At 37.9% G+C, this 25,744-nt stretch overlaps 1 protein-coding gene across 1 annotated transcript in view; it reads right to left on the reverse strand.

The window, feature by feature from the left end:
• The window catches only part of LOC114657611 (WD repeat-containing protein 88-like), a 110,459-nt gene that overhangs the window by 18,785 nt on the left and 65,930 nt on the right, over positions 1-25,744 (reverse strand). The window contains exons 7-9 of the mRNA XM_051931546.1: positions 20,213-20,397; positions 8,142-8,224; positions 7,953-8,021 (exon numbers count right to left, since the gene is read on the reverse strand). Of these exons, the coding sequence (XP_051787506.1) occupies positions 7,953-8,021; positions 8,142-8,224; positions 20,213-20,397 (337 nt within the window). The remainder of the gene's footprint in view (positions 1-7,952; positions 8,022-8,141; positions 8,225-20,212; positions 20,398-25,744) is intronic.

The following is a 25,744-nucleotide window of genomic DNA, read 5'->3' on the forward strand; positions in this document are numbered from 1 at the left end:
ACAACCATTCAATTTTTGGGGGCTAACTTGCAGCTGTCTCTCCAATGCTCCTGTTGTCACTTTCATTTGCATGAAAGAATGTGAAATTGATTCACAATCGCTTATGCTTCCTAACTGGACAGATTGATATCCCTGAAGCTTAATTGATTTGGAGTTAGACTATGATGACTAAATGTTCTCTTAATTTTTTTGAGTGGAATATTTAGAATGACACAGTATTAAAAAATTTAACAGGAGATCGCCATCTGAGTATTTACTTTGCAGTGATACAGAAGTCTAGGAAATGATTAGCCATTGATTGGTTGATGTCAGCCCAACATATAGCTCTAAAACTGATTATGAAACCCACTCTTATCACCACTGGTGATTGTAACATCATCATTCATTCCAAGTAAGCATACAAAAATTGTGTTATTTGTTCATGGCTTTCTTCTTTCAAATATAATGTTCAATATTAGCTTGTATCCTGTGTTATTAATATCACCTTTGCTTTTTTATTTCTAGTGTATTCCTTTTGACTATTTGTGAAGTGCTTTGGCCATTTGAAAGGTGATATATAAATAAAATGTATTATTATTATTATTGTTATTATTACACAGTGCTATGAGTTCAGGTTTGATTGCTAGGCTGGTCAGTTACTGTATGTCATTTCCATGTTTTCTCCATGTGTATGTGGACTGAGTGTGCCTGCAATTATTGTTTTATACCTTGATATTAAAAGCGTGTCATGAAGCACTCTCAGTGCCAAAATTTATTCATTCCTACATTTGTTGTTAAATTATATCCTCCCAGTTTAGGATCACAGGGAGCTCCCCAGGTTTTGCACATTGCTTATTAAGTGAATGATTTGAGATGCTGCTATAACAGATGTTCAGAATTTAATGTAAATGGTATTCTTATGGAAATGTAGTTTATATATGGAAAAACGTTTGTTTTGTTTTTTGATATTATTGCTAAATTTGCTATTAAAACAGTTCAAGTAGTGACTTCAACAACATTTAAAAAATATGCAAAGTAAGAATTACCTGAAAAAAAATATACTTAAAGTTTCAATATGAGTAGATGACATATAATCGGTATCAAGGACTATCAAAAATAAATATAAAATAAGAGCATATGTGTATGGTGATCAGGGCTGTGGAGTCAGTACACAATGCCTTCGACTCTGACTCCTCAATTTCTGGTACCATCAAGTCTGGCTCCTCTATTTGTAATTAGACTAATATATTTACTGTGTTGATTGAAAGCACAATTGCAAGATACAAGGCACATCATCACTGCCAGAATGAATCATCAGGATAACTAGGGGGCTTCACCCCCTACTCGCTTCGCTCGCCAACCCCCCGGCCTGCACTACATGCCAGCCATTTCGCATCTCTGCTGCTCGTATATGTGGATTTCACTTTCTACAAACAACAAATCTTTTAATTCTTGTGGACAGGCTTCTTCATTGGGAAGAAACACTACTTTTCCCTGATGGCAACACAAATTAGATGATCTATAAGTCTCCGATTTAAAGTTTAAAGCCAAACAATATCTACATACTTCTGTCATATCACCTATGTCCATATATTCGATATCTTTTTGCTGTTCTGTTAGTTCACCGAGTAATAATTTCTGTTTGTTAGTGCTAATGCGATCTTTACTATCAGTTTTTTGAGACTTTCAAATTTTAGCACTTTCATAATCTCTAACCTGCTCTGCATGTGTATTGTGCCAATGTTTTTGAACCTCTTTACAACATTCTACTTTGTCTTCTACTCTTTGTCTTTTCTTCTTCTACTGTTTGTCTTTTATTTCTGCCCCCGCTTGGACCTGTTAGGATTTCAGTTCATCTCTTGGCACAAAGGCTTGTCTCGTGGGACGTGAAATTATCTCTCAAAAGGTCTCGTCTCGTCCCAAGATTTTTTTTATATAACAGAGAGATTTAGCACTCTAACATGTTAAAGTTCAGGTTTAAAGGATGTAGCAATGTTGTTATGGATTACAAACACTGAGTAACAATAAACATAAGTCTTAATTTACAAAATTTAACAAAAAAAGGTTGTAGTTGGATCGAAAGTGTAGAGAATGTTTAATTGAATCAGTATATGTGAAATAGGAAATGGGAACACATTTTATTACAATTTAAACTCATTCAGAGTCGGAGTTGATAGAATTGGTAACACAATAATTTCTTCTGATTCTGACTCTGACTTTATAGCCCTGATGGTTACTGCTCAAAAAAGGGAATCTCAAAAATAAAAAGTGTTTTTGAAATGAAATAATATGTCTGCAGTTAAAAATACATGAAGGCTGCTGATTTTAAAGTTTTTGCAGGTTTTGATTGTCCTATCCAAGATATTTTTATCAAGGATTAAATCAGTGGTATTGCTTAAATATTAAGTTTTGATTTCATTTTACTTTCTAAGGCTGCTCTGTCCTCTTGAGCCTGTTTTAGTGGATTTAAACATGCAAATAGTCTTATTGTTTAGCAATTTCCAAAACCATAGGATATTATCAATTTAAACACATAATTTTAATGTCTTTTCACATTGAATCAATTGTTAAAAAATGTTTATAACATTTCTAGCATATTATAAGGAAACAAAGAGGCAGAAGAATTTATCTGCATAAACTGTAGTACTGTAATGAATTGTAAGCTCAGACACACAAAGAATACTTAGATATATCATAGATGTAATTAATTCTTTTTTTTTTATAAACAAGATTTATCCAGGAAGTAATATATTTATTGATAAACTGGCTTGGGCTGTGGTATCCAATGCCAACTCTTCCACCTGTTTTCTGAGGACCCTACAGACTGCAGTCTTTTCTATGAATGTTCTCTTTGTTAGCAATTTGCGTTGGACATCATGAGAGTCTGGCACTGTGCGTCAGCCTTTGGAAAAGAAAAAACTGGATGCAATCTATAGAAAGTTTGAGGGTGCTGCATTTATTATTAACCACATATTTGCATTCATTCATGTTTGAATGTTAAATGAGCACACAAAAGGGAATGCACCTAAACTTCTAAATCATATGGAGGGGAAATAAGTGGTTAGGACAGCATAAAGGAAAAGAGTGTGCTGAATGGTATCAAAAAATGAAAAAAGATGGTAATGAAAAAACATTTGGAAGTTATAATCATGCGGTGTAATACCTTCAACATAGTAGATTTGCAAGATATTTTACTATATATACTGAGGATAAGCATTGATCCTATACTGTTAGTACATTACTTACATGTGCTATTAATGTAATTTTTTTGTGGTAGAGTAACACAACCATGTCCAGCAATATGGTAAAATATCCCCTGTGTACAGATTTATTGCTGTAATATAAAGATTACAGTTGTATTTACCTGTGAACTTGTTACAGAGATCTGGACCTGAACAATGTAAGACAGCTATGCAGAATAAACTGAATTGATTTGAATAATGCAGACTTATGCTCACCGGCTCAACTACTTGTTAACGCAAATATGTAATCAGCCAATCACATGACAACAACTCAATGCATGTAGATATTATCAAAATGACCTACCGAAGTTCAAACCAAGCATCAGAATGGGGACAAAATGTAATGTCAGTGACTTTGAATGTGGCATGATTGATGGAGCCAGACGGGCTGGTCTGAGTATTTCAGAAACTGCTGATCTACTGGGATTTTCACAAACTACCATTTCTATGGTTTACAGAGAATGTTCTGAAAAAGGGAAAATATTCAGTGAGCAGCAGTTCTCTAAACAAAAATGCCTTGTTGATGCCAGAGGTCAGAGGAGAATGGCTAGCCTGGTTTGAGCTGACAGAAAGGCAATTGTACCTCAAATAACCACTCATTACATCCGATGTATGCAGAAGAGCATCTCTGAATGCACAACACATTGAAGCAGATGGGATACAGCAGCAGGCGACCACACTGAGTGTCACTCCTGTCAGCTAAGAACAGGCAACTAATGCCACAATTCGCACAGCCTTGCCAAAATTGGACAATGTAAGATCTGAAAAGCATTGCCTGGACTGATGAGTCTTGATTTCTACTGTGACATTTGAATGGTAGAGTCAGAATTTGTTGTTAATAACAGGAAAGCATGGATCCATCTTGCCTTGTATCAACGGTTCAGGGTGAAGGTGGTGGTATAATGGTGTTGGGGATATTTGCTTGGCACACTTTAGGCCCCTTAGTACTTAATTGAGCATCACTTAAATGCCTCAGCCTACCTGAGTATTGCTGCTGACTCTTTATGACTGCAGTGTGTCCATCTTCTGATGGCTACTTCAAGCAGTATAATGCGCCATGTCACAAAGCTCAAATCATCTAAAACTGGTTTCTTGAACATGGCGATAAGTTCACTGTATTCAGATGGCCTCCCCAGTCACCAGATCTTAACCCAATAGAGCACCTTTGGGATGTGGTGGAACAGGAGATTCGCATCATGGATGTGCTGCCGACAAATCTGCAGCAACTGTGTAATGCCACCATGCCATTACAGACCAAAATCCCTGAGGAATGTTTCCAGCACCTTGCTGAATCTATGCCATGAAGAATTATGGCAGTTCTGAAGGCAAAAATGGGGTCCAACAAGGTACTAGCAAATTGTACCTACTAAAGTGGCTGGTGAGTGTGAGTATACTTGTGAAAAATTAACAAGGCAGTGAATTATAGGACTGTCAAATGATGATTTGCATTATTATAATCGGCTAGTTAATTAAACTTGTCACACTTTAAGAGGTTTTAAAATACTGTAATGCCAAGTTACATGTTTAGGGGCAGTTTAGGTGTTCTGGTCAGTGAATACTGATTCCATTTTCTTTTGTGTGTTCAAATGATATAATTAAGGTGTACTGTGTACAGTAAAACAAATTACAGTCAGACTTAATTCTTCTGTATCCCATTGCTTTACATGTAGTGGCAATACTGGAAAAATGGCCTCATGTTATGCAATCAATGATTAGAACAACAATAAATGCCAAGCTAACTAAGCTATGAGGGAAGAAAAAAGTTCCCAAGACTGCAAAAGAGAAGACTCTGATGCTTTACGATGACTAATTTTACCTTTGTTTTATATTTGTGTTTGTTTTATGTTACAATACTGTTCTTAACTTTTGTGTGAAGCAACTGTTAAGCAATAAACATTGTTTCAGTTTCTTTGTGTATTGGAGACAGTTGTGGCTACATGCTAATAAAATTAAATGGGCAATAAAAATGTGCAATGCCTTTTTCATTGACATTTAAGATATATTTTTTACAGGATTCTACACATCCATTCTTGGAGAGCTAGCCCTGCAAGCTTATATTAAAACTCACTGAAGAAAGGGACCTGGTAAAAATGAGTCTAGAACTGGTTGATGGATATAAAAATGAGGATTTCGGGTTTACAGGAGTCAGATTTAGGAGTACTTTAACACAGTGGATACACAATTTGACATGTATTAATCATGTGCTTAGAACATAGTAGTTTTATTTTTGTTTAATAGAAATAATATTAAAACAAACTTTAATACACATATGGACATTTATATGAGAAACGCTAATTCCATCCTAAAAATCATATACATAACTATGTAGCAATACAACATAGCACTACAATCGGGTTTGCTTTCTGGACTGCCAGATGATGATGATAAATAAGTATCCCTTCAGACATTATAGTTATACGACTAAGTCTGGGAGGACCCCGTCCGGTAAGAATTCCAGCTGCTTAGGGCAGGCGTCATGTTTCTATGATGACCAAAGCAGGAAATGGGACGTTTCCATTGCCTTTCCAAGCGAAAGGAGGAAAAAAGAGAAGCAGGAGGCAAGGAGCTCGTCTATTTAAGCCTAAGAAGATAGCGAGATCGAATTTCACTCAAGGACGTCTACTATGTGTGGGAGGCCACCCAGAAGATAAGAAACAGCGTGGTGAATACCCGAGACGAGGCAAGGATTTCTTTATATGGCCTGGTGGTTCTCCGGGTGCTCCAGTTGGTGAGTTAGACTCGCTTTTAAATTCTTAAGGATAGAGAGAAAGCAGCCATATTCGTCAGCTGTCCGTTTTTTTTTCCCCATTTCACACAAGTAAGACCGGATCCATCATCGTTTCACACGGACACATAATCATCCTCTTTTTGATTTCCTTTTCTTTTTGTGTGTGTACCGTACCGAGAATTAAGGTTTGGCCGCTGTGGGTAGGGAGGTTGGAGAGGGTGTCCGGGGAAAAAGGGATCATAAACGAGCACCCAGTCACCTTTCATGTATATGTATAAACATTAGATCCTGGATTGCAATACACTTGCATATTTAAGCAATCTAACTATCATCTGGGTTTCTTTCAAGTATTGGAGGGGACGGAGAGGAGGGAAGAGGGGTCGAGGACCGAATATTTTTTAGTGCTGATATATCTTTCGAACATTGTCCATTTCCCTCTTGAGTGGTGAAGTGTAGCGATTGCACCCCATATAAGGCGATTGTTACAATCTTAGTAAATGATGTGGTTATATGGTGAGTATTTTGTAAGATTTACTTTTAGATTTATATATGTTACATATATCCCATATAGGTTTCATGTGTGAATTTTTGTGAGAAAGTAGCCATAATCTTGCAAGAAGTAAACCATGTCCTATAGGGAAAGAGCCATGACAAATACAGGACATTTACTACATATACTGTACTATAAAATTCAAAAAGGTAGGATATACTAATTTAGCATTGTGGCCATACAAAATGCTTACTGTATTTTTCCATATAGGAATATTAACTTGTTTTGTCTTCAACCTGTGTTAACCTGTGTTTTGGTGGTTGCAAACTTTGTTATTGCCATAACATTTTAAATGGTACTATGTATTTAAAATTATTTTTGTATTTTTGGATCCACTGATTGCTTTGTGAAGTTCAACAACAATTTGCCTTGCAACTGTCAGTCCTATGCTTTTCCTCAATGTGGTTGATGGCAACAGCTTTTCTTATGAGTGTAACTCAGTTGTATTTAAGTAAGGTAAGTGTTTTGTTTGATCTTCTTTACAAGACATAAGATATACAATAATTTTGTTTATTAATATTACCTATTTAAAATATTTGTTTTAAAATACTTTTATTTGAACTAAGCCTGTAGATTCCCATATTTGGGACAATTTAAATTAGTACCTCTCCTTTTTATCTTGTATTGTTTTTGTCTATCCTTAGCAAGAATTCTAAGACATTTATTGTACAGTATGATCTGCATGGTAGAAAGGCACATATTACAGAGTACAGAGGTTTGGCATATTGGAAGATATTTCATAATTAATTAATAATGGTGTTATAAATAGCAATGGTAAAACCTCACTTGGAGTAAAGTGTACAATTTAGGTCTTTAAACTATAAGCAAAAAGACTGAGACAATATAAAAATTAGCCATTGTAGTTGATAATTGAAGAGGCTAAATCATACTATAAAAAGCCTACAGAAGAAAAATTGGGAGAAAACGAAGAGACTTGAGAGAGAGATTTAAATCTGCAATTGCTACAAACAAGACCAAATGTTTACAATTTTTATATAACAAGCATTGGAATAAGGCAAAGTGCATGCTGAGGACATAAAAGTTCATTAATTTTTTTATGCTGTGGAACCTAATGCCAGAATGGGAACAGGCACACTGTACATTTTAAGAAACATAAAAGGGAAATAATGATACTTGTGGGCGTTTCTCATTCTTCAGTGTTACAGGAAGTTTAACTTGTCACTTCTGTTGCAAGTATCCTATTAATGGCTGTACAGTACATCATATGGCTTTAATAAAACTGGGACAACAATGAGGATGAATGTTTCTGTTTACAGAATTGTCACTTGTACTTGCAATGAACCCAAGAATGAAATGGGGTTTAAAGGTTACTCTCTGATAATACTAATGCTGTGTTTTGTGAATGCAGAGCTAAACTATACATGATGTATTTTTGCCTATGTCTATACTACATACATTATATAGGGCTTTATTTGACTTTAGGGAAGTCTACCTTTGAGCTAGAAGCGATCCACTTCTTATCGGTTGTTATTGCAGTATCCATTACCCAGTCCTCATGTCCCTGCAAAATGTGAAAACAAAAGAAATTACATAAAGAGAATACACGGAGAAGGAAATATTTTATTTAAGGCATTTATACAACTGAACATAATCTAATTACTAAAAAGGTTTGATGCTTTACCTTTAAAACTATCTTTTTGCACCTTGCTTCTGTATCCCAGAGAGTTAATGTTTTATCATAAGCACCTGATACTAAAAAAAATGCTGCAACACAAGAGAAACAAAAATAATATATTACAGTTGTTTTATTCCCTTCATAATAAAACAAGTTGAAAACAGCCACAGCTATAGAACATGGTGTAGATAGCAGGTGATGGGTAACCACCAATCAGATCAGCAGTCACAAGTATATTGATCAAGGACCCATTGGAACAATAACTGCCTTATATAGAAAGTGAATGTAAAACACTTCATATTAAATACAGTATGTGGAGTCTAAAGAAAGACAAATAAGGATAATATGTTAGAAATGTGGAACTACCAGAAGCACTAGAACCTGGTAGTCCAGTGAAATTCAAAGCAGAATACCTTTTTTAAAATCCAGGGTGATGACAAAATACAGAAATTTTAAGTGCATGTTGAAAGATGATTCAAGGTTAGATTCAACCAACTCCAGGTCACAGTGGGGAGAATGCACTGGTACAGCATGTTGTCGTACCCACCACATGATGAAACACCTCGGGATTCTGGTTGGCAATCCTCCAGGCAGACACGCGGCCCAGTCCCACCCTCTGGAAATCTATCTGTAGCTTCATCTCAGGTCGGTGGATAGCGTCCATGTCTTGCAATCATGTAGCAAAATGGGAAGCTCCAGGACTCTAAAGACATGGTCCTTCGTCCATTGGTAAAGGTGTTGGGAGTGTCGCACACCCCTTTGTAATGATCACGTGACCCTCATGGTCTCCCAATCTGTATACTGACTTCATAGGAAGAGTCACCACATAGACTAATGCTGCTGCCAAGGTAAGAACACCTTTCAACAAGGTTGACACTCTCTCTGCAGACAGACCAAAACATTACTAATGTTGCTAATAGCTATTACTGCTTGAAATGACTGATTTTTAATTTCTTATTCATATATGACTGTAAAGCCCCATCTTCAGTCACTCAGGCAGTCAGTCATTACCCAATCCGCTATATCCTAACACAGGGTCACGGGGGTCCGCTGGAGCCAATACCAGCCAGCACAGGGCGCAAGGCAGGAACAAATCCTGGCCAGGGCGCCAACCCACCACAGGACACACACACCAAGCACACACTAGGGATAATTTCGGGATCGCCAATGCACCTAACCTGCATGTCTTTGGACTGTGGGAGGAAACCCACGCAGACACAGGGGGAGAACATGCAAACTCCACGCAGGGAGGACCCAGGAAGCGAACCCAGGTCTCCTTTCTGCGAGGCAGCAGCGCTACCACTGTGCCACCCGCCCCATCTTCAGCAACAATTCATTCTGCGCTAATTGGTTATTAGCTGATACCTGTTATTCTCTTCAATAAAGCTAGTAAATTGTCTTTCATTGGGTTGCAAGATATTGGTATTTATGAAGCTCAGTTCTGGGTTCAGAAGTGGCCAAAGCTAAACAGCCTTCTTAAGAAACATCTCAGTCTATTGTGCTTTTGCAAAATGAGTGTTATTCCATGTGACAGATTATTAAGAAACTGAAGATTACTGTGGGCGGCACGGTGGCGCAGTGGGTAGCGCTGCTGCCTCGCAGTTGGGACACCTGGGGACCTGGGTTCGATTCCCGGGTCCTCCCTGCGTGGAGTTTGCATGTTCTCCCCGTGTCTGCGTGGGTTTCCTCCGGGCGCTCCGGTTTCCTCCCACAGTCCAAAGACATGCAGGTTAGGTGGATTGGCGATTCTAAATTGGCCCTAGTGTGTGCTTGGTGTGTGGGTGTGTTTGTGTGTGTCCTGCGGTGGGTTGGCACCCTGCCCAGGATTGGTTCCTGCCTTGTGCCCTGTGTTGGCTGGGATTGGCTCCAGCAGACCCCCGTGACCCTGTGTTCGGATTCAGCGGGTTGGAAAATGGATGGATGGATGGATGAAGATTACTGTCTTGAGAGAAGAGCAAACTGAACTTAATGGGCAGTTGCATAAGCGGATAAGAATCTGGAGATTGAGAAACAAAGATCTTAAAGGTCTTTAGTTGTCTGTTTCTTTAAATATATGCCAGTGTCATCTGTAACATAGAAAATACATTTCCAGGATACGGGCCATAATGCACTTTTCTAGCCATCTTGTCCAATGTCTGTGTTCCTTTGTGCACTTTTAACATTTTCTTTTTTTACTTGCCATTTTCAGATATGGCTTTTTGTTTGAAACTGTGCCTCTAAGGCCAGCATCCTGGAATTGTTTCCCTTTTGCAGATGATACTGGCAGTATGTGTACTACTGAAGGAAGCAAACCAAGGACCTGTAATGCATTTGTTTCTCAAACTACAGACTCTCATGTCTGTATCCTCTTATGCAGTTGGGCCTTCCTCTTCTTTGCCTGTCCTGTTTAAACCCAGTTTCTCTCTTTCTCAAGATAGTAATAGACACCTTTGAATGAAACTTTCAGCTTTTTAGCGGTCTTCTGCATGGAATACCCTTTATTTTACAAAAAAAAACAATAGACTGAAATGTTTTTGAGAAGACTGTTTGGTTTTGACCATTTTTGAATCCAGTATTGAACTTTAGTGAAGTCACAATGCATGGAAAGACAATTTGTTTGCTTTATTGAACAGAATAAGTTACAGTTACAGAAACAGTTAGCTCTACTAACACAATTACAAAAGTGTCTTTAATTTCCAGTTAGCATATGATATTGGTGTGAGCTAAGAGAGTTGACTAATAGGACTAGGAATAGGAATAATGGCAGCATTAAATGGAGCTTTGCAGTCAATAATAAATTATAAATGAGTCATTTCATTCAGTAACAGTAATTAGCAACAATAGTAATGTCTTGGCTGTATTTTAAATCAGTTTAATGGTACCTTGATACCATTAAAGAAATGCTGCTGCCTCGTTCATGTCCCAGCTACACCCTGAGTAGACTTTGCATGTTCTCCCCATGTCTGTGTGGATTTCCAACCACTGTCCAAAGACATGCAGGTTAGGTGGATTGGTGTTGTTAAATTGATCCCAGATGTTGTGTGTGTTCACCGTACGACAAACTGGCACCATCTCCTGGTGTTGTTTCTGCCTTGCACCTGATGCTTGCTGGGATAAACACTCACTACTCTATGTCTCTGCTAAGGGTAAGCAGGTTTAGAAAATGGATAGATGATGTTAGTATATACTAAGAGTATATATTAATAATACACACACAAATATATTTATTCTCTGTCTTTACTAATATAACTCTGATGTGTTATCTTACATATGTGTTATCTTACATATTTCTCTAATATTAGGAATATTCATGACATCAATAAACACTTTCTCTCTCTCTTTAATTATGGTGCTGATACAGTTGTTATGTTACTAATTAGTTTGTACAGCATTTTAACTTTAAAATAGATATTCGGTAATTTATTGATTGTTTTTCTGGCCACAAAGCCTAGCAATAAGAATATGAAATTAGTGATTTAGCTAAAATTCATATCTAATTTTGGAAAATATTTCATGAAAAGCCGAAATTGCATCATTCTCCTCAATCAATAAATTATGTATGCCTAAATATTAAAAGTTTGTCTTATGAAGAAAAAATGCTTTTATATCTCACATTATTAAGGGCACCAAACAGTATATTTGTACAGGAGACCCACTTAAAAAGAAAGAATCAAAGGGACTGGGCTGATTCCCTTTATTGTCACTGATGTAGTGTTCCTCTCTGAAAGGTAACATATCATAGTGGTGGGCAATCAATGCAAATGTTAATTAATTCTGGCTAATATACCGTATAGGCACTGATTAGAGAATTCACATATAAGGACTTGAATTAGTTCCCAGTATATGCATTCATAAACTTCTAATGGCTGTATATTATAATTGTGTACTAAGTCCAGATTTAGATAGGTGCTCTGAAACTGTAATTATAACACCTGAAATCCCCCCAGTAATTTAATTTAATTTAATTTAATTAAGAATAATAATCTCTCTGACCCTTGACGATTTTCATATCTACCCCTGAGAGAAAACTCTGTCTTTTCACAAGTACATGATCTTTTTTAAAGATTTTTTAATAGATAAAAACTTGCTACTCTCTATTACATTTTGGAAATACAAATCTATTGTTATCTCACTATGCTTATCTTTTTGGGGAACTTAAATCATTAAACCCCACATATTCAAGTCACCACTATGAACTTAATACATTAATGCTACTTGACAAACACTTTATAAAATTCATCTTTAGAAAAACTGAAGGTTTTTTAGAGACCAATGTTTCCCCAGAGATTTGTACAGGAACCATTTAGGAAACTCTTAAGTGGTATTAAAAGGACAAATTATCTGAAATATTTTGCATGAAAACAAAGTACAGACTAGAAGGGCTTCAAAGCTGAACATGCAAGACTGCCAAATGAGACACTGTAAAGGGAAAGGAAAACTATAAAAGAAAATAAACTTACCTTTAAGTCACATGATCATTACATAGAGAAAAGGAAAAAAAGATTTTAGCACGTCAAATGCATAAAAGGGAAGTTTGGAACACAATTACAGAGATTAATAATATGGTGGGAAATATAATCAGTTAGTGCAAAGAAACAAGCACATTTAAGGAAACTTCTATTCCTTGCAATGTAAACAAAATGGGGCTTAAACCAATGACTACTTTGATAAAATACAAATACTACAGTTCAGTACTTTCTGCATAGAAGAGTTTCATAAACCGACAATGGTCTAAACTCACTGCAAGGTAAGAAAACCTCAGGCCCAGATGGATATCTAGTAGAATTGTATAAAATGTTTTCAACTATTATTCTTAGTAATGTTTACCGAATCTAGAGAATAAAAGTATACTCAAAGTCTTCCTAAAGAAAAATACTGATTTGTTAAAATGTGCATCCTAAAGATGAATGCCACTTCTGAATAATGATGATAAGACCCTGGTGAAATTTTTCGGTTAAAGAATTAAAAGTGTGCTTATTTCTAAAATCTTAAAAGATCAAACTGGATTTATAAAGGTCAATATTCAATACAATGATTGTTGCAGGTTTAATTGAATATATTCTCTTACAGAGTCTGAATTATTATCTTTGGGTGCGGAAAAAAAAACCTTTTGATATAGTTGAACGGGGAGATGTTAATTATATTGTGCAAATCTGGGTTGGGCCGGCACGGTGGCGCAGTGGTAGCGCTGCTGCCTCGCAGTTAGAACACCCGGGTTCACTTCCCGCGTCCTCCCTGCATGGAGTTTGCATGTTCTCCCCGTGTCTGTGTGAGTTTCCTCCGGGTGCTCCGGTTTCCTCCCACAGTCCAAAGACATGCAGGTTAGGTGGATTGGCAATTTTAAATTGGCCCTAGTGTGTGCTTGGTGTGTGGGTGTGTTTGTGTGTGTCCTGCGGTGGGTTGGCACCCTGCCCGGGATTGGTTCCTGCCTTGTGCCCTGTGCTGGCTGGGATTGGCTCCAGCAGATCCCCGTGACCCTGTGTTTGGATTCAGCGGGTTGGAAAATGGCTGGAAAATCTGGGTTGGGTCCTAAAGACAGTCCAGAATAGTGAATAATAATTCTGCAATAGTCCAGAAGCCTCAGTTTATGTAAGTAATATAAATTTACTTAACATTAAGTAATTTATCTCTAGAACAAGTCAGAGACTAAAAGAATAGAAAATATTGTATCTGTTTATGATAATGATATAGTGCATTAATCTGAAACTCATACTCATCTTTGCTATTAGCATTATATTTTTAAGAATTTTAATAAGATTAGCTGGAATCAAAATTAATTTGCATAACAGCATATTCTTTTTCGGCTATGTTTTTTACTTGGCACTTTCCTCTTATTTCCTAGTGCTTATCTTTTCCTTATTTCACCTAAGCAGAACAAAAATTCACACAAACTCTTTTGCTTGACTGATCTGTGATCAAGAGTCCATTTTGAAAAACCTCAACATTAACATCTTATTTGCATCTCAATCTTAAGATCACTCTTTTGTTTGTTGTTACTGAAAATTCTGATGCTTAGTATTGTCTGATATTAACATTTGTAATCTGATAACTGATTGATATTTATTCCTATCATTTTCAATAATTATTTTTACTGACATGTGTTGCATCATATGTGATGGTTTACAGAAACAGCAAAGCTGTAGGGTTCAGGTGAGAGAATAACACCAGGCAAGCACTTGCTTTTAGCCACTCCGCATTACCACCTGTCAGTAACCATATATGGCATAAAAACCTTTTTTTTTTTTAATATTCACAATCTACACATCATATAAATTTGCCAATATTCCTGAGTGACCTCTTTACTACAACCATTGATCTCTCTATGGAAGTCAAAAAGAGAAGAAAAAAATACAAGAGTGGAGCAATAGCAATGTGTCGTAATGCAGTACCCAGACCGTTGCCAGTTAACAGTGTGAACTGATGAAGGCTTGTATGCTTAGAAATTGGAGATATTAAAAACATTCTAATTGAACTTATAAAATAATAAATTATTTTGCCAAGTAAACTTCAATGTTGCAATGCTAGTCTATTTACATTTAATGTACAGCATCCAAACTGCAATTCTTGTACATACTCTGGTAATATCACTTATTACTGTAATTCTGTATTGGCTGGCCTCTCTCACAAACTTCTGCATAGGCTTGTCCAGAATTCTGCTGCTGGAGTTATTACTGGAACCACATCAACAGAACACATTACCCTAGTTCTTTGTGAACTTCACTGGCTCTCTGTTAAATACTTTATTAATTTCATGATTCTGCTAGTAACATTCAAAGTTCTTCAAAGGTGCCTTTAAATAAAATTAATATTAATAATAATTATTATTATTAGTATATTTAATTGTCTTTCAATTGCCATTGCTTTTATGTCCTGAGGCCAGCTATGATTCTGTGCTATTGCCATTCAATGAGCCCATACATTGCCATCTACCTTTTAATGAACCAATAGTCCATTCTATCACTGATCATGTGCAGGAGTGTCATTCATATATCTCTTCTGTTGTGGTGTGCCCCATATCACCTGAAAAAAGATTATACACGTTTTTTGTAATGTACTAATTTTAATTGCAATCCTGTTAATTAGGCTTACTTACCAAGAGGCAAACCACACACACAGCATGACCCTGAAGTCTACTTTCAACATCTCCGATAGATAATATAAATGAATTGTGGGTTAAGCCGGACATTATTTGTATATTAATTGAATTAAAAGTGCTTTATGTTTACAAAAGCAAAATTTGCAACAGTGCCTTTATTGCAACACGTGTGCAGTCAGTTGTGCTAATTAAATTAGGAAAATCAACAATCACTGCAAGTTGATCTTGGCTTGCTGACCCTGATGGTAAGTATATTGCATGCATCTTGGTGGCATCTTAAGTACATCATCCCATATGGATGGCATGACTTGACTCAAGGATGACTGCGAGATTCCTGACTAGTCAGACAATTCTTGCTGAAAAGAACCCATTGTTAAGTATCCTATGGTTGTTAAAACCAGGAACGGAACAGAAATCAAATGATTTCTGCATCACGGTCTGTGTAATGTAGACTACAGTTCAGCATACAACTCCCAAGAGTCTAAATCATCATCATATGCAGAAAAATTGCTATAGCTTGTTATTGGTGATAGCCTCCAAAAGAGTTAATGCTGCTATTGCCAGCTATGCTCTAATACTCTCAGCATACTCTTTTTATGGACAAACTGGATGGGTTACACACTAATAGCAACTGACATTAAGTATATGAATTAGACATCTATTGAGCCTGAAGTAAAAGGAAGTAAAAAAGAGAACAGCAGCACCATCTTCTGAGCATCAAGTATGCACAAATTGATCATTATGTATAAATAATGTAAGACTGTCAAAGATGCATTTGCATTTGTCTCTAAAAAATAATCAATTTGCTCAGAGATGAATTCTGTACAATGCTCATCAGCTAAAGAGAGAGGGTTAAGATGCCAGCTACGAAACAGGTGTGAAGGACAGAGTGATTTAAACTTCATGATCAGAGAGGCATGATCGGAGATTACAATAGCATCATACTTGCAAGATTTGATAGTGGCCAATAAATTATTATTTATAAAGAAACAATCAATTCTTGAGTAATTGTGATGTACTGATGAGAAGAAGGAATATGCTGTTGAGCATGGACTTGAAAATCTCCATGGGCCTGATAAATTATGATCCATTGCAAACTGTGTAATTATTTTTGTAGTATTAGATGCAGGAAGGAAAAGGTAAAAAAAATCTTAATGGTTATAATAATATACATATATCTAACAGAATAAATTTCAATATTCCAACTGTAAAAGAAAAAAATGAATTAAAGAAAAAAAGAAAAGTGGCCAAAAAGGGAACATAAAGGAATGGAAATAGAATGCATAGTTAAGGTAAATGTTTTTAGGATAGACCAAGTAGCTTGCAGAATCTTCTTTGCATAATCAGGGCACAACCTGACTCGTGTTCACATTCCAGACAATGTTGGGATCAGTCTTTTTAGCTCTTTTTCAGCTTCTTCAGGAGAACTAAAAATATAGAATAGGCCATCAGAAAAAAACTTAAATTTTGGCTGGGAAACAAGAGGCTGTATCTTGTTTCAACTTTGAGTAAGTGCTGTTCAATTCTATAGAATGCAGCTTGTTTAGCAACTGTCTAGGAAGTCTAGGAAATACAAAGGTGTTTATTGTCAAATATAATCTCCTCTTCCTGTCTGAGAATCAATATCAAATTTTCTTTGAACGTAGTTTGTCGAATCGGACAATCAAGCTTCTCAGTTTTGAGGCATTCAAACCATGCATATGATAAGCTGCAGCAACCTCAGAATCCAATTTAAAGTCTTCTCCAATTATTTTAGAAAGTAATTCAGCTATGAATTTCACTGGGTTTGGGCTTTCACGGTTTTCTGGGACACCTTCGATTCTGATGTTGTTCCTTCTACATCTGTCTTCCAACGCAGCTAATTTACCACTGAGCACTTTGCATTCGGATTCTACAGCAGTGGTTTTTTGTCAACAGCTGATGTTGATTGTTTAACTACTTCAATATGAGTTGTAAATATTTGTTTAACATCTTCCAGGTGAGTGCCCAGTTTTCTTATTTTATTCTCACTTTTGCTCATATTTCCTTATTTTTTTCATTGATACTTGCTAGTGTTTTATTAAGGTTTACAAGAGATGTATTGTTTAAACATACCTCCTGGATCTTTTATTTCCAGAAGCAGCTTGTTCATTCTGCTGTTGATTCTGCTGTCTATTCTAATATCAATTCTGGCTGTCTAGCATTAGGGTGGCTAAAAATATACAAAAAAAAGATTTTTAAGTGACATGGTTTTATTCAAAAATGCACTAAAAAGTAAAAAATAATTTTTTTCTTATACTAAGATTTTGTTGGTCATATGTAACTAATCGTGGGGTGCCCATAAAAAATTAATTTAATTCAATTAAAATCCATATATTTGTTAAAGTGAAATTTCTAACCAGTTTAACTATGGAAAGAAAATGACACATCATATAAAACTTGATTAAAGTATGTAGGATGATGGTTACAATTGGAAGAATTTTCAAATTGTAAGAGTTACTTTTTTGGAATTATTTGAAGAATCTATGCATTTTAAATGAATTACATTAATTCTTTAATGGGCGCCCCAAGATTTTATTTTTAGTCACATAGGACCAACAAATTCTTAGTACCAAAAAAAATACATTTTTTTACCTTTTAGTGCATTCTTGAATAAAATCATGTCACTTAAAAATCTTTTTTAAAATATACTTTTTAGCCACCCTCAGGCCACAAAGCCCTCAGCACATTACTAAAACCTTGACTTGGGTGGTAAGATGATTTGACTGAAATGACACTAGTGACAAGAGAGGAACAAACCTACAATCTTAAAGTGAAATGTAGCATTCATTCATGTTCATTTCGCATTTAAGAAAATCCTAAACACGATGAAACCTTATACGTGAAGTACTGGAAATGTGCATTTTTGTATTACAGAATCAAACCTTCAATCTTTCTTAGAAAAGCCCAACACTTTATCCATTCAGCCAATACTGCCAAATCACTGAAGAGTATTTTGCCATACTGTATTTGTATATAGATGATACAAAATTGGTAAAATTAAAAAAAAAGTAGTTTGTGTACATTGGTCTCGAACCTTCAACCATTTAATTGAATGTCCAACACATTAACCATTTGACCAATGCTGCTTAACTATCATATTGAAGTAATTCGACAAAACTTCAATATCAATTAATCAAAATGATTTTTTTAAAATTAATTTGTCTACATTGACCTTGAACTTTCGACTGTTTGATTGAAAGTCCAACACGCTAAAAGAACTATATACTGTATATGTGTAATTACTAAAAGTATAACATAAAGAAATGAGAAATTTAAATTTGGCTTAATTAACATACAAATTCTGGGTCAAATCTGATGAGATATTGCATTGTCACCAGAGATCAGCATGTATGCAAAGTATAAAGGAAATTGGTTCGGCAATAGTGGGTCAAAAATTGATTGCAAAATTTGACCAGACAAGCAGAGAGGGCAAGTTGAATAAAATCGTGTAAATAAAAAAGCAAGACAACACCACTGCCAGCGGAGCTCTGTCCTAGATGTTCATTTCTCACAATGGACAAGACCGTCAAACATGAACAGGTGGCCAACATCCATTGTGTCATCATGTTTTTTCTTTCACCAGGTAAAGCACTGTCTTTGGTCCTCTTTCCTGAATTTCTGTTTACTATTATGAATTTAACTAATATGGTTAAGATGGAAAACCTTTTACATAATTCACAAATTTCCATTACCCACTGCCCCCACTGTGACTTGTGATAACCCACTGAGTATTTCAAGCACAATTTAAGTTCTAAACTAAGTATAGGTCTGTAAGAACAAGAAAAGAAAATGGAGTATGAAACAGACTATGGAAAAGTAGATTTTCTAATTAATAATAATTAGCACAATTATTTCAGAAAAACAAGTACTGTTGTGCTTTTGCTCTGCCTTGTGAGTGGCACAGGAAGGTGGGTAGTCAGTCTCATCAGTTTTGTCCATGGCACAGCAAAGCTTAAGTAGAAATACCACTTTATGATATATTAAGTATTTCTAAGCAACAAACTTTGTTATATGAGCCATTGCAAAATAAACTAGAAGGTCTTTTTTGCACATAATGTAAACAGAAATATAACTATAATATAATTAACTAAGAACTAGTGGGTCTGATGAGCGGCACAGTGGCGCAGTGGGTAGCGCTGGTGCCTCACAGTTGGGAGACCTGGGGACCTGGGTTCGCTTCCCGGGTCCTCCCAGCGTGGAGTTTGCATGTTCTCCCCATGTCTGTGTGGGTTTCCTCCGGGCGCTCCGGTTTCCTCCCCCAGTCCAAAGACATGCAGGTTAGGTGGATTGGCGATTCTAAATTGGCCCTGGTGTGTGGGTGTGTTTGTGTGTGTCCTGTGGTGGGTTGGCACCCTGCCCAGGATTGGTACCTGCCTTATGCCCTGTGTTGGCTGGGGTTGGCTCCAGCAGACCCCCGTGACCCTTTGTTCGGATTCAGCAGGTTGGATAATGGATGGATGGATAGTGGGTCTGAAAATTTAATTGGCAAAAAATGTTAACCCACTTAATCCAATTCAGGACTCTGAAGCCTTCTGAGAAGCAGTGGATACATTGCAGTAATCAGCCCTGGGTTGGTCAGTAGAGGACTCGCATAGACTTACATGGGCCAGTTTATAATTACCATGTTAATTAACATGTCTTTGTAATATGGGAGGAAAACTACAGCATTAAGAGAGAAACCTATAAAGAAACTGGGAGAATGTACAGAATGCACACAGTCAATAATGAGGCGTGAGATTCCTTCAAATGATCTCATTCATTGCACCATTATGGAGAAAAAACAGATGCAATATTACAAGAAGAAAATGTTACTTGATTAAATCATAAGGCAGACACACAAAACATACATTGGCTTAAATACATTTAAAATGCAGGTTTAGCATCATGTAACATCATTCTGTACCAGAAATCAAATTTTGTTTCAATGTATTCAATGCTTGCTCTAGGAAGAATTATTTTGTTCTCTCAGATAAACACTTACAGTCATGAGAAAATTTACAGGAGCTTATGCTGCCGGTATGTCCATGGTCCAAGGCAACTGCTCCACAGGAGCGGAACATCCCAGTTTTAATATCCCACAGAAGAAGTTTTTTATCCCATGATGCTGTACACAAGTAAAAACCATTTTTGCTAAAGCTGCAATCTGAGATGACACTTAAATGGCCACTAAAAAAGAGAGCAAAAGGAGCAGTGTTAGAAAAATTAATTGCCACAAGCAAAAAAAATAATAATTTGCAGATTTTTAATATTGAAAAAAGGTCATTAGACATTGTCACTATGCAGCTTCATATACCTTGCTGTGACTCAGAATCACTGTGTCCCCTTCAAATATAGAAATAAAGAACAAAAAGAAACAGGAACAGGAGAGAGAGGATCATCACCCAGATAAAATATCTGTATCTTGCCAAAGAAATTGGCAAGACCTCTGTGGACTGAACAGAAAATCTGAAGAAGATATGCACCCAGATTTGAAAAGATGTTTTAATGATCATCTTTTCAAATACAATTCCTGTGCCTTTTATTAATTCTGCTTCGTAGTTGCATTGATTTTATATTTTTTTATTGCTCATGGTATATTTAAGAGCACCTGGCTTGGATGATTAATATATTTCCATCAGGGTTGGCAGCTGAGAGGAGGTGTCTTCAGTAGAAAGCAGCACAGTATGTGGGCATCTAACTTTGGTGATTGGCATAAGTGTACCTCAGTTCTGAAGACAACCGTTTGGTTTGCTTTACCAGAGCTAGAAAGCTTGAAGAAGCTGTTCACATGGGGCATATTAAAGTAGCTACAGTATATTAAAGCACAGTGTGGCAGATGGCTGGGAGTGGCACCCAGCCGGGACGCCCAGGAAGACAGGAGGAGGGCTCATGCCTCCTCCAGACCACAAGGGGGTGACCGCCTTGGTTCCTTTGGGGGCCACGGGTGCAGGGCTTGGAAGCCCAACACTGTAGGGGCCCGTGGTTTCCGCCAGGGGGCGCCCCCATGCCTGAAGGACCCGGAACCCCAACACTTCCGCCACACCAGGAAGTGCTGGGGGGAACAAGACTGGGAACACCCGGGGGGCTTCCGGCAACACAGCCGGCACTTCCGCCACACAGGGGAGTGTCTAGGGAGTGTCGGGGATCACCTGGAGCCCATCCGGGTACTTATAAAAGGGGCCACCTCCCTGCAAAGAAGGACTGGAGTCGGGTGAGGAGTGGACAAGGTTTGTGTGCAGGAGAGTGGAGGCGGCTGAAGAGCAGGCAGAGACTGAGAGAGGCCTGGACTTTGGGGGAGTTTGGTGTTTGAGGCACTGGGTTGTGCACTTTATTGGACTGTGATTATGCACAATAAACGTGTGGTGGACTTTAATATGGTGTCCGTCTGTCTGTGTCCGGGCTACTTATCACAACAGATAATCTTTGACAATAAAACAGTACTGAACAGCAGCAGGTGCCTGCTAAAGGGGACATTGCCAAATGTCTCCAAGTCATCTGAAACACTGTTTCCTGTTACTAACTACATTTGCAATACTCCTTCATTTCATTCATTCCATTAATCTACTCTTTCATCAAGGTTCCAGGTCAAAACTCTTGTCCTGATCTAAATATGCACGCAAAACTTTACTCTTGATTATCGTGAGTTTCTAGTCTTGCCATTAGTTCCTTCAAAATTTCTGTTTAGACATCCCTACCAATTGTACTTCCTATCTCCAGTCATACAATGATGAAGATGTTTTTTACTTCTTACTCAAAACGAGAATAAGCTTCCCTTAAACATCTAAACTGTTTTCAGTAAATTAACCACCAGATCCACCTTGGCCACTAACACCTTGAGACAAGTAAAGTTCAGCTCTACTCCAGCTATCCAAGTTTTTTTTTTTTTCTGAGCTCATCAACTGTGGAATAATTTGTTTTATCTAAATATTGCTGACTTGTCATACACTTCTGGAAATAAGTGTAATGCTTGTATTCTGTCTGTGAATAGAACTCTTAAGTGCCTCTTATTTTGTTTTTGATCAACAATAGTGAACATCAAGAGGAAATAGGTAGCCAAAAGGAAGACACAAGGAGAGTTTGGTGTCTTAGCTGAGTATTTAACAAGATTGTCTCAGGGGCAGTCAAACCTATGCACTGCTTTGGAAGGATAACCTGACTAGGGATGGGCATCGAAAACCGGTTCTTGTTGAGAACCGGTTCCCACTGTTTCAATTCCTTGGAATTGCTTGCCATTTTTGCAAACGATTCCCCTATCGATTCCAGTCGCCTCGAATGACGTCACTGCGTTGCGTAGCGTCATTTACCCAGCAGGAAACATGGCGCCTAAGCGGCACAAATGCTCAAAAGTTTGGTTATACTTTACGAGAAAGGATGACAACAGGGCACCTTGCAATACTTGCAAAGTAGATATTTAATCAAAGGGAGGAAACACTACGAATATGCAAAAGCATTTGCACACAAAACACGCGATAACCTTAAATGAATGTTGTGTTTTTGATCCGCTCCGGACTAGTGAATCTCAACCCAGCAGCAGCGGTAACGTTTGCAGGTCCTCTCCCGTTAATACGGCAGGTAACTAATCAACTAACATTGCATATTATGTTAGCACGATTTGCCTTATTGCAAAACCTGCTATTATTGTGCATTGCATTTAGATGACCATGACGAGAGAGACAGACAGAGTCTGGCTGTCTCAGATGCTGGCAGTTCTCGCTGCAGTCTACCGGTAGCTTCTCCTTTCACAGAGGCGAGGAAAAGTAAAATGACACAGGCCAGGATAGACGAATGTCACCGAGCAGTGACTAAGTTTGTGGTAAAAGGCTTGCACCCATTTGCCACAGTAGATGCCCCCGATTTTCGGTAAGTGAATGTGTTTAATTGTAGGCTAAGTCATGGAATGTCAAATTTGCGTGTTCTCCTCTTACCAGATGTTTCATCCGTTTCCATTTCTGAGCTGAAACGTGTTGAAGGCAGCCGTCACTGCAGATGGATGGGCAAGTTTTAGTCAAGATCATTACCTCACAGTAACGCTGCATTATGTCAGGAATGGCCAGGCTCAAGAAAAAGTCCTCAAAACCAAACCAGTGTACCAGGCACAGACAGGGACAGCTGTAGCAGAGGAGACTGATGAGATCTTGGAGGAGTATGGTATCAAAGACATGGTTGTGGCAGCCACTGTTGATAATGCGGCCAACATGGATGTAGCTGTCAAAATAGTTGATGGTTGCAGAATTGCACTGTGCACAGTTCCATTGGACTTGAGTTGATTGTATTTGTTGCTGGCTGATGTAGTTTTATTTTTGAGTGCTCAGCTCATATATACTTTTAAAAAGGAGAGTGTAAATGTTACTGGACATTCTTGTGTAATTGCCACAGAATAATTTATGTTATACTTTGTTATTGCTACAGAAGAATATTTATTTTATTATTATTTTACATTTACACATTTTTTTCTGGGGACCCCATGGCACCCCATCGAGGAGCCGTAGGCTGTGGATCTCTTAAGATCTCACTGTTGGGTTTGTAAGGTCATGCTACTCCTAAATTTCTATCTTGTTCAAAGATAAGATATAAAACAAAGTTCTAAGTTAATCGACCTGTGTGTTCTCCTTTTTTAAAAATAAAAATCGATAGGAGAATCGATAAAGAATCGAATTGTTAAACAGAATCGAAAATGGAATCGGAATCGTGAAAATCTTATCAATTCCCATCCCTAAACCTGACCCAGAGGCCTAATGAGACCCATAAATAAGAGAGGGCAGCACCAGAGGAGGGCAGAAAGTGCCGGCATTCGAGGAAATACACCACCTGCAGGAAGTCAATAGATGAACCCGGGTTCATTGATACAGAAGGGAATGATATTAACGGGATGGTAATTAATAAAAACATTTACAACATTATCAAGGTAATATACTAGAACATTTATCCACTCCTCTATTATAAAACCTGATTAATCCCAATTCAGAGTCATGGGGACTTGAGTCCAACAGCATCAAGGGCAAGGCAAAACCAAAACTTGACGAGGTGATAAAATTATATGATAGCTATAAATTAGGCACAAGTTCAAAAATAAAAGTCAAAACTATGTGTTACCATATTTTTATTATTAACAATGATAAAAATAACAAGAAGTAGTAAAGAATGATAACGCAAGGTATGTGCACCAGTCAAAATCAGAAAGCAGGTGATATGGATGGGCAAAATGCACAGGTAGGGGACAAAAAAGGGACAAAAACTCTTTAGGCTATGCCTGATTGATCAAAAGCTAACTAACACCAAGAAAAAGAATGTTTTGGAAAGATTTTCAACGATTGAAGGATAATGAACATGCCATAGTTATCCTGGAAGTAAAGTGTCATCAAGGGCGCCAAGAAACGTAAACCAGTAAATTGAAAAACAGCATTGCAAGAAAATTGAAATGAACAACATAAAAAATAAAAGAAGCAAATATGAATTGAGCAGAAAGAATAACAGAGAAGAAATGGAGAATTGTAGTGCTAAAGACAAAGGAGAAAAAGAAAAATATAATAAATAGCACAGAATTATAATATTTTTAAATCCATGAAACTAACTTAAGTATATGTTTGAATACCTGGAAGCTCAACCTGTATTGTGGGTCCTGGAAGTTTTTGGGTTTTTTTTATCTACTTTGAGCTCTTGGCAGTTAGAATGTCTGGAATCTGACTGAACACCTTCACAGATATAACACTGTCATATTCATTCAATGTATTCTCCTTTAACCGCCACCTTATCGTGGTGGAGGGGTTTGCGTGTCCCAATGATCCTAGGAGCTCTGTTGTCCGGGGCTTTATGCCCCTGGTAGGGCCACCCAAGGCAAACTGGTCCTAGGTGAGGGATGAGACAAAGAGCGGTTAAACAAACCTCCTATGAAGAAAAACAATTTTGGACGGCGTTTTCCCTTGCCCGGACGCGGGTCACCGGGGTCCCACTCTGGAGCCAGGCCTGGAGGTGGGGCTCGATGGCGAGAGCCTGGTGGCCGGGCCTGCACCCATGGGGCTCGGCCGGGCACAGCCCGAAGAGGCAACGTGGGTCCCCCTTCCCATGGGCTCACCACCTATGGGAGGGGCCAAGGAGATCGGGTGCAGTGTGAGTTGGGTGGTGGCCGAAGGCGGGGACCTTGGCGGTCCGATCCTCGGCTACAGAAGCTGGCTCTTGGGACGTGGAATGTCACCTCTCTGAAGGGGAAGGAGCCTGAGCTAGTGCGCGAAGTTGAGAGGTTTCCGGCTAGATATAGTCGGACTCACCTCGACGCACAGCTTGGACTCTGGAACCAATCTCCTTGAGAGGGGCTGGACTCTGTACCACTCTGGAGTTGCCCCCGGTGAGAGGTGCCGAGCGGGTGTGGGCATACTTATTGCCCCCAACTTGGAGCCTGTACATTGGGGTTTACCCCAGTAGACGAGAGGGTAGCCTCCCTTCGCCTTCGGGTGGGGGGACGGGTCCTAACTGTTGTTTGTGCGTATGCACCAAACAGCAGTTCGGAGTACCCACCCTTTTTGGAGTCCCTGGAGGG

This window comes from Erpetoichthys calabaricus, chromosome 9 (assembly GCF_900747795.2).
Source record: "Erpetoichthys calabaricus chromosome 9, fErpCal1.3, whole genome shotgun sequence".
Lineage (NCBI taxonomy): Eukaryota > Metazoa > Chordata > Cladistia > Polypteriformes > Polypteridae > Erpetoichthys > Erpetoichthys calabaricus.